This window comes from Tiliqua scincoides, chromosome 8 (assembly GCF_035046505.1).
Source record: "Tiliqua scincoides isolate rTilSci1 chromosome 8, rTilSci1.hap2, whole genome shotgun sequence".
In the NCBI taxonomy this organism is placed as follows: Eukaryota; Metazoa; Chordata; class Lepidosauria; order Squamata; family Scincidae; genus Tiliqua; species Tiliqua scincoides.
In genome coordinates this window covers 14,737,565-14,750,207 of record NC_089828.1, presented here as the reverse complement: position 1 = coordinate 14,750,207, position 12,643 = coordinate 14,737,565, and the positions used below count along the sequence as shown (strand labels likewise).

Sequence of the window (12,643 nt, the reverse complement as noted above, 5' to 3'; positions counted from 1 at the left end):
CAAGGAGACAATGGAGGTGTGTTGGCTGGCAGAAGTCACCTGCACTGTGTGCCACCCTCCACTGGTGTGCCTGGGGAGATCAAGGGGGACAAGTGCCCCGGATGGCATGCCTACGGGGGCACAGCTACCATCTGCTGCCCCTGTGGCCACCCTGTATTTTTGCTTTTTTTCAAAGCTAAAGATGTGGGCAGTGATCAGATTGAGCGCCCACATCTTTCATGTTGCCAAAAAAGTGAAAAATACTGGGTTGTGTGCAAGTCCAATCAGCTGCCCACTCTCCCTCCCACTTTTTTTAAAAGCAAAAGATGTGAGTGGCCGATCTGAGTGCTACCCGTAACTTTAGCATTAAGTGGACAGCTGATCGAAGTGGTGCATGACTGCTCTGATCGTGCCGGAAGTAATTGTGGTTGACGTTATCACATCACTGCAATTACTTCTGGGTGAGGCAGGGTGCGGCATGTTTGTTCGTGGCTCCTGGGTGACAGAAGAGCCCCTGGGTGACAGAACTGCCAGGAATGCCAGTGCCACCCTATCCTGCTCCCAGTACACCTCCCAATCCCTAATCCACCCTCCCCCTGCCCCATTCCACACTTCCTGTTGATTCACCTTCATTGATGGGTGCTCTTTTCCCTGCTGGTGCATGCTGGGCCTCCACAGCCTCTCCAGCAGTGGTCCAGAAACACACAGGACCACATGCTTCCGGAGAGCCATTTATTACTGCCTTAAAGCCGTAACTGCTATAACTAGTGTTCTGGCAGAGGTAGAGCCTAATAGAAATGGACTGTGAGCTACAAAAACCTGTAAACTGAATCCAAGAGACTTCTTTCCTTACATCACAACACTAATAACACTGTGAAGCTTGAAGAAAGTATCATTTTTAATGCTGCTGTTCATCATAACTTTGCACGTATCTTTTTCAGACAGTCCCCTGATGAAAAGCTAATTGCTCAAAACATGTTGGGATTTATACTACTTGGATTAATAAATGTGTTCTGCCTGCTGGATTTCTGTTTGTTTCTCCTGTTGAAATTAACACATTCAGAAAACGGTGGCTCAGTTAAAACATCATGCAAACCCGTGATTGAAGAAACTTAACTATGACTTAGTGCAGGGGTGTCCAAACATTTTGGCAGGAGGGCCGCGTCATCTCTCTGACACTGTGTCAGGGGCCAGGAAAAAAAGAGTTAATTTACGTTTCAAATTTGAGTAAATTTACATAAATGAATACATTAGAGATGGAACTTATATGAATGAATGAAGGTCTTGCAATAGCTCATGGACTATAAAAGGCCTTGCACAAAGCAGGGCCGGCCTTTCCTTTGCTGCCATTGCTGCATCACAGACATGAAACAGCAAGCAATGGAGGGAACCCTTGTCCCACAGGTCACACGAGAGGTCGAAGAGTTTGCTGTCACACTGAGAGCAGTTGTGTCAGGCCAGTGTGGGCTCCAGCAAGTCTCCAGAGGGCCAGAGGCTCATTGGAGACTGGGGGCTCCCTGAGGGCCGGATTGGAAGTTCTCAAGGGTTGCAAGTGGCCCCAGGGCCGGGGTTTGGGCACCCCTGATTTAGTGTGAAGTTTCAAGTGACAAGTCTTTGTTTGCAATCAACTAGCAAACCATAATTGGAAACCGTGGTTTGAAGTAGGTTTGCAGACTGCAGTTTGTGCAAAACCTAGTTTGACATGATTGAGCCAGTGACTCAGAAGTAACTTCTGTTGATAAAAGGATAAAAGGGTAGAGCAATGGCTACCAGTATCATTGGAGGTACCTCCTCTGCCCCACATATTGGGACAGGTACCACCTCCGCCCCACCGTGCTTTATGGCTGGTGGCATTGAGGCTAGTATTTGCACCTCAGCCATCACGTTGTGAGTTTTCATGTTCTTTCCAGTGGCCACCAAGAATGTGAAGCGGAGGCTCTGAGACTCCCAATATAGCTCCATACTGTATGGACTTCAGCATGTGTGGATGACTGGTAACTTCAGCAAGGCCACTTCGTTCCTTAAACTCATAAGCAGCTTGCTTCCAAGCAAGACTGGCTTGCTTGGAAGACCTCTTGGTGCCTGAGGTAGTGTGCCAAATGCTGCCCTCAAGTACCTGGTGGTGTGCCAGCCTCTGTTTGTCCCACCCCCTGCCTTGAAAAGGAAGAGAGTGATGGAGGAAAAGAGGAAGTTTGGAGGAGAGGTGACTGGTGGGCTAGAGCAGTGGAGACTTCATATACTTCATCTCCCTCTTCATTTTTCAATCCAGGGAGGAGAAGGAGGAGCAATGGGCAGATGGAGGTGGCCGCTAATCTTCTGCCTGAGGCGACTGCCTCAGCTGACCTCATAGGTGGGCTGGTCCTGCTTCCAAGTGTACAAGTGCTTGGGTATAAAGTTATAGATCATGGGGGAAATGGTCAGCACCCTATTGGATAATCTCCTCTGATTTCCTCCTCTGCCTCGTTAGAATGCTCTCCTGCCAGCAGGCTTCCGCCAAAAGGATCAGACCAGTAAACCTGCCACGGGACCCTTTGACAGAGAACGACTATTGACCTACTTGGAAAAGCAAGCCCTGGAGCACCAAGACAGGGAAGATGTGGTACCTTTTACCGGCGAGAAGAAAGGTAATTTTGTCCCTCCTGAAGTGTTAGGGCGGAGAAGGTGATGCAAACTGTGTGGTCTCTTTCCAGAATCAGTGTGGCCAAAAAAGATCAGTGCCAAAAGACAAACTTTCAGGCACCATTCTTTAGTAGGGCCACTCAGAGAAATTGCCAGCTTTATTTGTGGTCTTTGCTAGAGAGCAAAAGCTATTTTGTTAATCATTTCCCCAAACCTACGATGAGCTATTGCAGGGGTATCCAAACTTTTTGGCAGGAGGGTCACATCATCTCTCTGACACTGTGTTGGGGGCCAGGGGAAAAAAAAGCATTAATTTACATTTAAAGTTTGACTAAATTTACATAAGTTTACATAAATGAATATATTAAAGATGAACTTATATTAATGAATGAAGGTCTTGCAATAGTTCAAGGCCTATAAAAGTCCTTGCACAAAGCAAGGCTGGCCTTTCCTTTGCTGCCGCTGCTGCATCACAGATGTGAAACAGCAAGCAGCGGAGGGAGCCCTCATCCCACAGCTCACGCGAGAGGTCAAACAGTCACACACACGCTGAGAGCAGTTGTGTCGGGCCAGTGTGGGCTCCAACAAATCTCCAGAGGGCCAGAGTCTCATTGGAGACTGTGGGCTCCCTGAGGGCCGCATTGAGAGGCCTTGAGGGCCGCAAGTGGCCCCAGGGCTGGGGTTTGGGCACCCCTGAGCTATTGGAAAGATCAGGGCTGTACAAATGCACTGCTATATGGCTGCCCAAGAAGAGCTTGGTAAACCTCCCTGCTGCCTGCCTGGAGCTATCAAGACAGGGAAGGACAGCCATTTACTGATTAAGCCTTAGGAATTGCTATCTCACCTTACAGCAGTGATTTCCAAACTTTTTTGGCTGGTGGCCCCCTTGACCTACTGGGCCATTGGCTGTGGCTCCCCATTAGGCTACAATCCTATACATTGCATAGAGTGGTGGTTTTCCTGAGGATTCCACAGTTCCCCTGGCTGGTTTCCATGGCTCTCCGGGGAGCCACAGCTCACATTTGGGAACCACTGCCTTACACGCCACAAAACATGGCCGGTGGGTTGCATTTGGCTTGATAGATCACATTTTTATATGGGAAAAGCGTGCCTTTTCCTGGGTGTGTCTGTTCATCTGCTAGTCTTACCTATCGCCACCCACATATGTATGTTAGCCAATGAAATGTGCACTCTGCAGATGTCACTATATGCACTGAGCTACAATTGAGAGGGCCCTCTCCTCCACATCTACATCTGAAGATGCAACAGTATTCCCACACTCTGCTAATGATACCTCTCTTCCTATGCCCTTGCTGACATGCTTCTTGGCCAAGCCTGCCAGTCCTTGTGCATTTGGTTTCTGAGGGTTCCAGACAAGTTCTGAACATGCACAAAGTGGGAGGTGGCAGCAGGGCTGGTGGGAGGGGATGAAGTTACAGAGCTTGCCTGCATAAGGGGATGGATAGTTGGCACACTTCTGTTTTCCTGTCCCTGTGTTCACTGAATGTGGGGACAGTGACTTTAGAAGAGGCAGTAGTGTAGCTAGAGAGGGTGCAAAGCACTCAGTTTTGCAGGGAGCCCCACTGTGCAAGTAGATCCTTCCCTTTGGAGTCATTCCAGGCTGCTAGGGCATAATGGGGGTGGTGCGTTTGCACAGAGCAGTGAGGTTCCCTACAAAACTTAATGTTTGCACCCCCTCTTGCTACACCACTGAGAAGAGGGCTACTATAACCAGCTGAACTAGGGGAGCTTGTTTTCAAGCTCCCAAATATTTCACATCTTGGTTTGTTCCCTCTTTTGAACTGGGGTACTTGAGGACAGGCTCTCAAAACTGGACTCCTTAAAGAACCCTTTTTGCTGTGATAACCTTTTGCTATACAAATGAGCCCTGTGGGAAGCCTCCCACTTCTACAAGATAAGCCTTCCGCTTTGGAGTTGGCAGCACAGCCTGATCATTGCATAAGGGTCAGGCATGAGCGTAGCTGGCTGTACATCCTAGCCGTTTGGCGTTTCTGACCACGGCCTTTATTTTGGCAGGCTCTGTCAAGTAAATAGCTGTGGGATGATTATTTTGAAAGTTTAACAGCCTGATTTTCATTGGAACTGAGCCGTGTAGGGTTCTCTTGCCATTTACGTTCATTGAAAGGGAAGCAGGGAAGCAGAGGCTTGTGGGAAATGGTGTGAACCAGGTTATAGTCTTCAGGGATGAGAGTCTGGAGGAAAGCAGTTACACCCTGAAACATCTCGCAGATGAACATCTGAACTTGTTTGTTTTGGTAACCACAGTTGGAATTAACTACAGTTTCCCAGGATTAGAAGTAATAGGAAACTGTGGTTTAATCAAAAGCAAAAGCAGAAGCTTTTCAGTCTTTCCTCCTCACGTGGGTAGGAGAAGACGGGGGAGGTTGAGGGCATGAGTGGCATGTTCACAATAATCTAAGGTTCAGAGATGATCATCTGAACCAGGCCAAAGTTTAACCACACCAAGCTACTAAAGACGGAGTGTTTGCATTTTCCTGAGCCTGTATAAAATTAAAAGCAGATTTGATGCATGAGGAAGGATCTAAGCGAGTGTTTCTCAATGTTTGTCCTCTTCTGTACCACTTCACACAGTCCACCTATCTGAAGTACCACCAGAAGTTACTGGCAATGACATCATCACCACTTACTTCTGGGTTGGGAGACCAGATGAGATGTGACAGTCACCAGTAAGAGGCTCAGGGTGAACCAGAGGGCTTTTTTGAGTGTGGAAAAGCGTGCTTTGGAACTCTGCCTGCCGAGCTGTGCCTCCTACTACTGTTTGTTGGGTCACATTCCAGGTCTCGCTGCCAGGCATCAGGTGCCCAGGTACCACGAGTGGTACCTGTACCGCTGGTTGGGAAACACTGATCTAAGCTGATGTAATCCCTGCTGAGAGAGATCTGCTTGCTGCTAGACTCGAGCTGCATCAACAACTAGCTACAAGCAACATCTGCAATCAGCATTCTTTTGCATGCCATCCTTTCCCTTCCACTAGGACATTTCCCCCCACCCCCACCCAGAACTTCTAGAATCCCACATTCATAAGTCACAGTTGTTACATTTCCAGGGCCTTTTGCAAAGCTTTCAATTCGATTTTTGACTTGCCTTTGAATTCACCCTGAGGGAACATTACATGGTAATGTTATATTTTTAAGCAACGTGCCCTACAGCACATTTCTCTGCCTGTTCCCTTGGAAACGTTCAATAGGGTTTATTAGCTCATATGAGTGGAATTGCAGCCTCTAATTGCCCTTTGGTAGCAGGGGGTGTCATGTGCTCAGGGCACAAGCTAGCCAAAGTTAAACACAGTTTTAAACATTCTTTGCGTGGCAGAATTAAGTGCTTGTTTCTGTCCCTCTCATTGGGAGACCGTAGTGACAGGGTGTCTGCTTTGCATATTGCAGGTCCCAGGTTTAATCTCTTATATTTATCGATAGGGCTGGGAAAGACCCCCTCCTAAGTTCATATACTTCTGTCTTTCCCACTGAGATCAATGGGACTTTAAAATGTTCCATTATAAGAACTGGAATGGACTCATTTATCCAAGTATGGGATCTATCTTAATTCTAGACCCCATTTGCAGGAATGACCCATTGATAATCATGGTTTTGTAGTTGCCTTTGCTAGACCATTGCAGATTACCGGTAGTTATCCCAATGCAGATTACTAGTAGATACCCCTTAATTTCTCTTCCAACACTGCCATGCTCACACTGAGCATAAGGACTGATTTTTCTATCCTTTCCTGCCCAAAGAGTAGAACAAAACAAACAAACTCCATCCTAACTTTCTTGCCTTTAACTGTAGCTTAGGCTGCAGAAATCAGCAGGGGAAGTTTCATGTAAGAAATTACATTGGAAAGTGCTCTGATCCCCTAAATTGACTGGGAGCTGATTTAGCATTCTTTGACTTGCCTTTCATAAAAATCAACCACTCAGATAATTAGAACTTCATAGCTGAGTGGGCCTGTGAACCCAGGGCTCCTTGGTGGTTCTCCACTAGGTTCTCTAGAAGAGATGACATCATCTAGATGACAGGGATTCCTAGTGGTTCTCCAGTAAGCAAGGAAGACCTGTATGCAGCTCAATAGGAGAGCACCTGATTTGCATGCCAAAGGAACAGACCCCAGTGTGAATCCCCCCAGAAAAACCACAGCCAGTCAGTGGACCAGTGGTCTGATTCAGTATAAGGTAGCAGAAGTTGAGAGGACAGATTCTTGCCCCCCAAAACTCACAAGCTTGGTATGAATACAAAGGAGACAACAGAGGAAAGGGAGGGTGGCAGGATAATCTGGGAGAGGGAGAGGAGGATGTGATTATTTCATGTGCACGTGGTTTATTTATCGGTTTATACATGTATATTAGCATTCACCGAAGACCTTTCCTTTCAAAAAGCCATCCCACAGACATCCAGTGTCACTCTGGAACCAAGCCTATGTTTGGTGTGTCACATTGGGGGAGAGGTAGAAACAACACCAGAGGCACAACATGGAAAAAAAACAAAACCAATCCCTCTAATTCTTCCTGGAAAAATCTGCAGTTTGTTATGCTTTGCTCCCCTCCCCTCCAAACTCTGTTCTTTTGCTTTTGTTCAAAAACGATTGCTTCACTAGGGAATTCTTCAACAAAAGAGCAATCCAACCTCAGCTCACTGGCTGAAAAATGAAAATCCTGTTACTTGAGGTGGTGCTTTATATATGTCAAAGAAGTCGGGCCGTATGGTCTCAATTATGCTATGAAATAAGCCGGGTGGGGAGGGAAGGGGGGGAGAGAGAGAATTCCAAAACTTAATGGGAAGACCACAGAATCAGAAATAAGTTTGACTTCTTTCCTAGCAATTGCACGTAACTTCTTGGGGCCAAAGGAAAACCGTCACATGGGCATGCCATGCTTGGAACTTCTGATGCCTTTTTTGTTTTTGTTTTTCGCCTCCAATGGGGAGCTGATTTGATGGTGCAGGGAAGAAGGGATGAATCCCACCCACCCCATGGTACAGTCTCCATCCAGTCCACTGTCTTGAAGTTCCATTCACCACTGCAGGAGAAATCTCTGAGTACAAATGGTGCCCCTGTTTTTTTTTCCTCCACAGCACATAGCAATTTCAAGAGGATGATTTAAGTTGCAGAATCAGTCAGGGAGCAAAGGGTTGTACCCCTTCCCCCATGTCACAGCCCTGATCCAAACCCAGCCCCATCCATGGCTACTTTTGGGCAAAAATCTCCCTCCAAATTTTATATGGAAGCCAAATGTCATGCATGTTTTAGCCATTTGAAAATGTTTTTGCACTTTGAAAACCCTGACTGTACCTCCTCAAGTCCCCTTGAGTTCAGTGGGCCTGTACTTGCCACACTGACACCCCCCTCCCCTCAATGCTACTGACAGTTGATGCCTTCCTTTGAGAGATCTTGCTGCATGGCCAGGTCCAGAGACTGAAAACCAGGATTCATTTCCCCAAAGTAATACTGATAGCTAAACATAACCAGTCAAAAATAGCCAAGTTGGTTTACTTGAAGCTGCCTCCTATGGAGTTGGACCGTTGAGCTAATATTTATCTATTCTACATGTATCATGAAACTATGGATAACACCAACAAAGAAATGAAGTGGGAATTTGCTCCAGGGATGGGTGAGGAAGAACCCTCCGTACCTGGAGGCAAGCACTTGGTTTGCAAACAAGGTCCACAAGGTACCAGTATTATGCCTGCATTTAACCTGTCACATCTCCCATCATTCCCAGGACTGAATCTTTACTAAATATGGACATAATTGGCAGGCAGAAGGTTCCCAGTTCAATCCCTGGCCTCTTCACCTAAAGGATCTTGGGTAGCCTGGTAGAGAAAGCCTCTTGAACTAGGGCTGGCCTAAGACCTTCTGTGGACTGAGGTGGTATGTCAAATGCCACCCTCTCCTTTCCTGGTGTCATGACAGTCACTTCTGGTGCTCCTGTTCCCTAAGCTTGAAATGAAGGAGGAGACTTGGAAAGAAAGAGGGGAATGGAACAGAAGAGAAAGCATGGAGGTGAGGAGAAGTTAGGGCTAGAGTGTCAGAGATGCTCTAGCCCACTACTCATCTCCACACTTCTTCCACTCCAATCTTCTCTTGGTTTTCAAGTTCAGGGCGCAGGAGAGAGGCTGTGCACCAGAGAGCTGCTGCCAGCCAAACAGCTCTGGGCAAAATGAACCCAAGTGTCTGACTCACACGCAACGCATTTCTTCGCCTATTTATTTGAAGTCAGGATTTATTTCTGGGAAAGGGGCCATCTCTCAGGGACAAAGAGTTGAACTTAGCCTGAGTCATACTCATGACTTCATTGAGATGCCAGGGATCAAACATGGGACTTTCTGCAGGCAGAGCACGTGTGGCTGTGCCTCTGAGCTACAGCCCCTTCCTGAGATACAATGTTCCAGATTCAATCACCAGCTGAAAAGGTCTGGGGAAAACCCTGTTCTAGACCCTGGGAGAGTCAACCAGTGCTGGGGTAGGAGGACCAAAGGTCCCATTCAGTATCAGGCTGCTCCTGTGCCCAAAGGAGGAGGTAACGCAGGCTGAATTCACATCTGAAATTCCCCTTTGTGTCTGTTGGTGCTTTCCCACAAGAAGAATGTGGTGTGTGGCATACAGAGTCAAGGAACTTGTCAAAACGAAAAAAAATACCCCACTGTATTGCCCAATATGTTCTCTGGACAGCTTCATTTGGTAATGAATCCTGTGTCTCTTTAGCCATGTGCGACTGTGCTACTAGCACAAGTTTCCGTACTTTGGAATTGCTTGGATAGATAAATCTTGCTGACTTTATAAGAAAAAAAAAGGATAGATTACCATACACTCTATTTTGAAACCAGTTATGTGAACAGAGCCTCCAGTTTACCAAGACAAGTTTAGCTGGTGATATTTTTCTCTCCTATTTCTAAATCTCCCCCCTTTTTTTCAATACTTGGGCTCTATTTCTGCATTTAGCTTGGGAGGTGGGCAGAGAGGAGGAATCATTTTACTTTAATTCCTGTTCAAACCACTGATGGATGGCTTGGCTGAATCTGGAGTGCCTGGAGTTATAGCAATCAGCAAGCCATATAGTGGTGCGGGAACTTGTGAGCTTGTGTGTCTTTTTACAGGCTTCCGTACAGTGGAATGTGCCTACAGAGGGATGCGTCTTGGGCAGAAGCCAGGTCTTTGGAAAGGGCTGCCTTTAAAATCTGACTCCCAAAGCGGGGATTTCATAGTACTCCATGTTGTCATATCTTGGCTCTCATTCGAATCAACAGAGGTGACATCAGTGAGAGACATCGGGCCAAGAATCAACCTCTGAAAAATCCTCATCAGAAAATGTAGATTTTGTGTTTGGCTTAAGGATAGAAATACATTACTCCTGAAGAGGGTTAAATGCCGTTTTTGTTTTGTTTTTGTTGCAGATTGAATTTGGGAGATCGGTGGTGTAGCTAAGGGGGGCAGGGGGTGCATTGCCCTGGGGACCACGCTTTGAGGGTCTGCCAACCAGCATGCCTGACAGCAGATCCTGAGGCAGAGGTGGAACCGGCTGGCCAGCCATGTCTCTCTGCCTGTGGTGAAAGGGGGATGCAAGATAAAGTACTATAGTGGCAAGGAAGAGTCCTCGCTGCTACTGTACCTTCTCCTCCACCCCTCCTCCTGGGCACTTGGAGTGGTTGCCAACCGCTCTGAGTGGCCAACCCCTTTTTCTTTTCTTTAAATGACTGAATATGTATAATAGGGGTTGGAACAGGTGGTAAGTGGATAAGCAAGCTCCATATAATTTATATAAGTTAACACAAATGCCCAAAATGTATGGAAAGTCTACATTCACATGTGTTAACAATCCCAGGCAAATTTCTTGAATTTAATGAAATTTCTTGTATCTAAAAAGGCACAATATGACTCTTAAGAATCACCTAAATGTGACTGTTAGCATTCAGTGTGGTATATCTGAAAGGTGAGGAAATCGCACAGTTTCGGATGTTCGCGAAATTCACCTGTGTTGTTGGTATTCTTGTATGAATGCAACATTCACTCAGTTTTGGGTATTCCATTCAACATATCTATAATGCACTGTCTCTTTAAGAGGCAAGGCCTCAGGATGAGATCACTATGTGAAAGAATTGGGAGAATATTTTGAGTGTAATTGTTTAAGGGTAAACATTTTTCAACCTGAGGATCCTGTTCTCATCTCCAAAATATGGTGCATGTGGAAATGGCTATCTGCTAGCTCAGTTATTTATTGCTAGCAACTCACTGGTTGGCTAACAACAGCTCAAAAATGTAGATTTGCTGAAAAGCAAGCACAGCTTATCTGCAAACTGGCTCAAGTTTCTTGCCAATCAAGTCACAGAACCTGAAAAAATCATACAGGTGCAACCATTCACAGAGGCTTCTGCTACAAAACTTTTCTGAGGCTGATTCAGGTCTGCAGTAAACCAAATAACTGTCATCCTAGACATGTGTGGACTTTTGGGGCTCCTATAATGTACCCCCTTCCCATTTTTCTGTTCCCTGCTGTCCTTTTATTTGCCACATGCCTGATGAAGAACTCTGTAGAATTCAAAAGCTCACTCTGTTTTACTTTTGTTACTTTAACTCAGCAGTTCTCAAACTCTCAGGAAGTTGGAGCCCCACTGTAAGTTCTTGCAGGGGAGGGGGGTAGGCAGTGATGCAATCTCCAGGATCATTTCACTTTTGAGGGGTGCAGGGGCTTACTTTGACTTACCAGGGCCTCTAGCAGGCTCCCAGGGGTGCATGGAGCCCCACACCAGCCTCCACAGGGCTCCCCAACATGCGGAGACACTCAAAATAGTGATCACGACCCACTTCCGGTTTCATGATTGCAAACCAAAGGTGGGTCATGATCGTTATTTTGAGTGTCTGCGCACCTTGGGGGGCTCTGTAGAGGCTGTGCAGGATTCCCTGCACCCCCAGGAGCCTGCTGCAGGCTCTATTAAGTCAAAGCAAGCCCCTTCACCCCTTGAAAGCAATGCAATCCTGGTGATTGTGTCGCTGCCTTCCCCCCTCCCGACCTCTTAAGGGGGCAGAGGCCAGGGTTTTCAGGCTGGGGTGTTGCCCCAGTTAGAGAACCACTGTTTCCACTTGATCCTGAATAAAGCATCAGCACTTTGGATTGTGGATTTTGCCACATGTGAAATGGTTCCCCCAGTTCTCTCACATGTCCACTTTTGTCCTGAGGCCTTCTGAGCTTGCCTCTTAAAGGTACAGCAGTATATGCCAGCTATGTCTCCTGCTGTTAAGTCTCTGAGTACCTTCCTATGCTAGAGTGGATGAATTGTTTCTGTATCACTGATGCCAGATTTAATTTGTTGTCTTGCTGTGTCTTTTAGGAAAAGTATTTGTCCCTAAAGAAAGGCCCCTTGAAACCCACACAGAGGAGAAGGTGACTCTGGATCCAGAATTAGAAGAAGCCCTGGCCAGTGCCTCTGATACTGAGCTATACGATCTAGCAGGTGTGTTGGTATCTTTAAAGTACCACTTCTGCTACATGTCTGTTGAGCAGCAATTGCAGTTGTTACCATCATTCCAACATGATCTTCAGGTTTGGCTTTGACTGGTTCTGGGATTCGTGAACCTCACCCCCACTGCTACTCTTTTAAACTTTTTATCTGCTTGCTGTTTTTTAAGATGTCTGTTGTTAATATGTTTTTACCTAGTTTTAAATTATGTTTTTAATGTGTGTTTTAATTATTGTTGTAAGCCGCCTTGGGTCCCTCAAGGAGAAATGTGGGATATAAATAAAGTAAATAAATAATAATAATAATAGAAATATTCCTGCACTGCCTTCACAATGTTCACATTTACTGAATAAACTGGGGACTTTTGTCCTACGTGAATTTTCATACCACAAGGGGATAACACTTGAAGCAGCCATTAGAGTATGTAGTGGTACCCTATTATGGACAATTAAAAAAAATAACCCTGTACTGTAGTAGTTCCCATAAGGTTGCTTCCTCTAAAGCTAATTTTGCATGGTGTTTTTTGTCCTGTTATGATTGACAGCAAGTAGTAGTGC

General features: G+C 46.1%; 1 protein-coding gene across 1 annotated transcript in view; it reads left to right on the top strand.

Annotated features, from left to right (window-relative positions):
- Positions 1-12,643, top strand: part of LOC136658507 (tropomodulin-2-like) — a 37,073-nt gene that overhangs the window by 11,712 nt on the left and 12,718 nt on the right. Inside the window, exons 3-4 of the mRNA XM_066635127.1 lie at positions 2,447-2,603; positions 11,958-12,080. Of these exons, the coding sequence (XP_066491224.1) occupies positions 2,447-2,603; positions 11,958-12,080 (280 nt within the window). The remainder of the gene's footprint in view (positions 1-2,446; positions 2,604-11,957; positions 12,081-12,643) is intronic.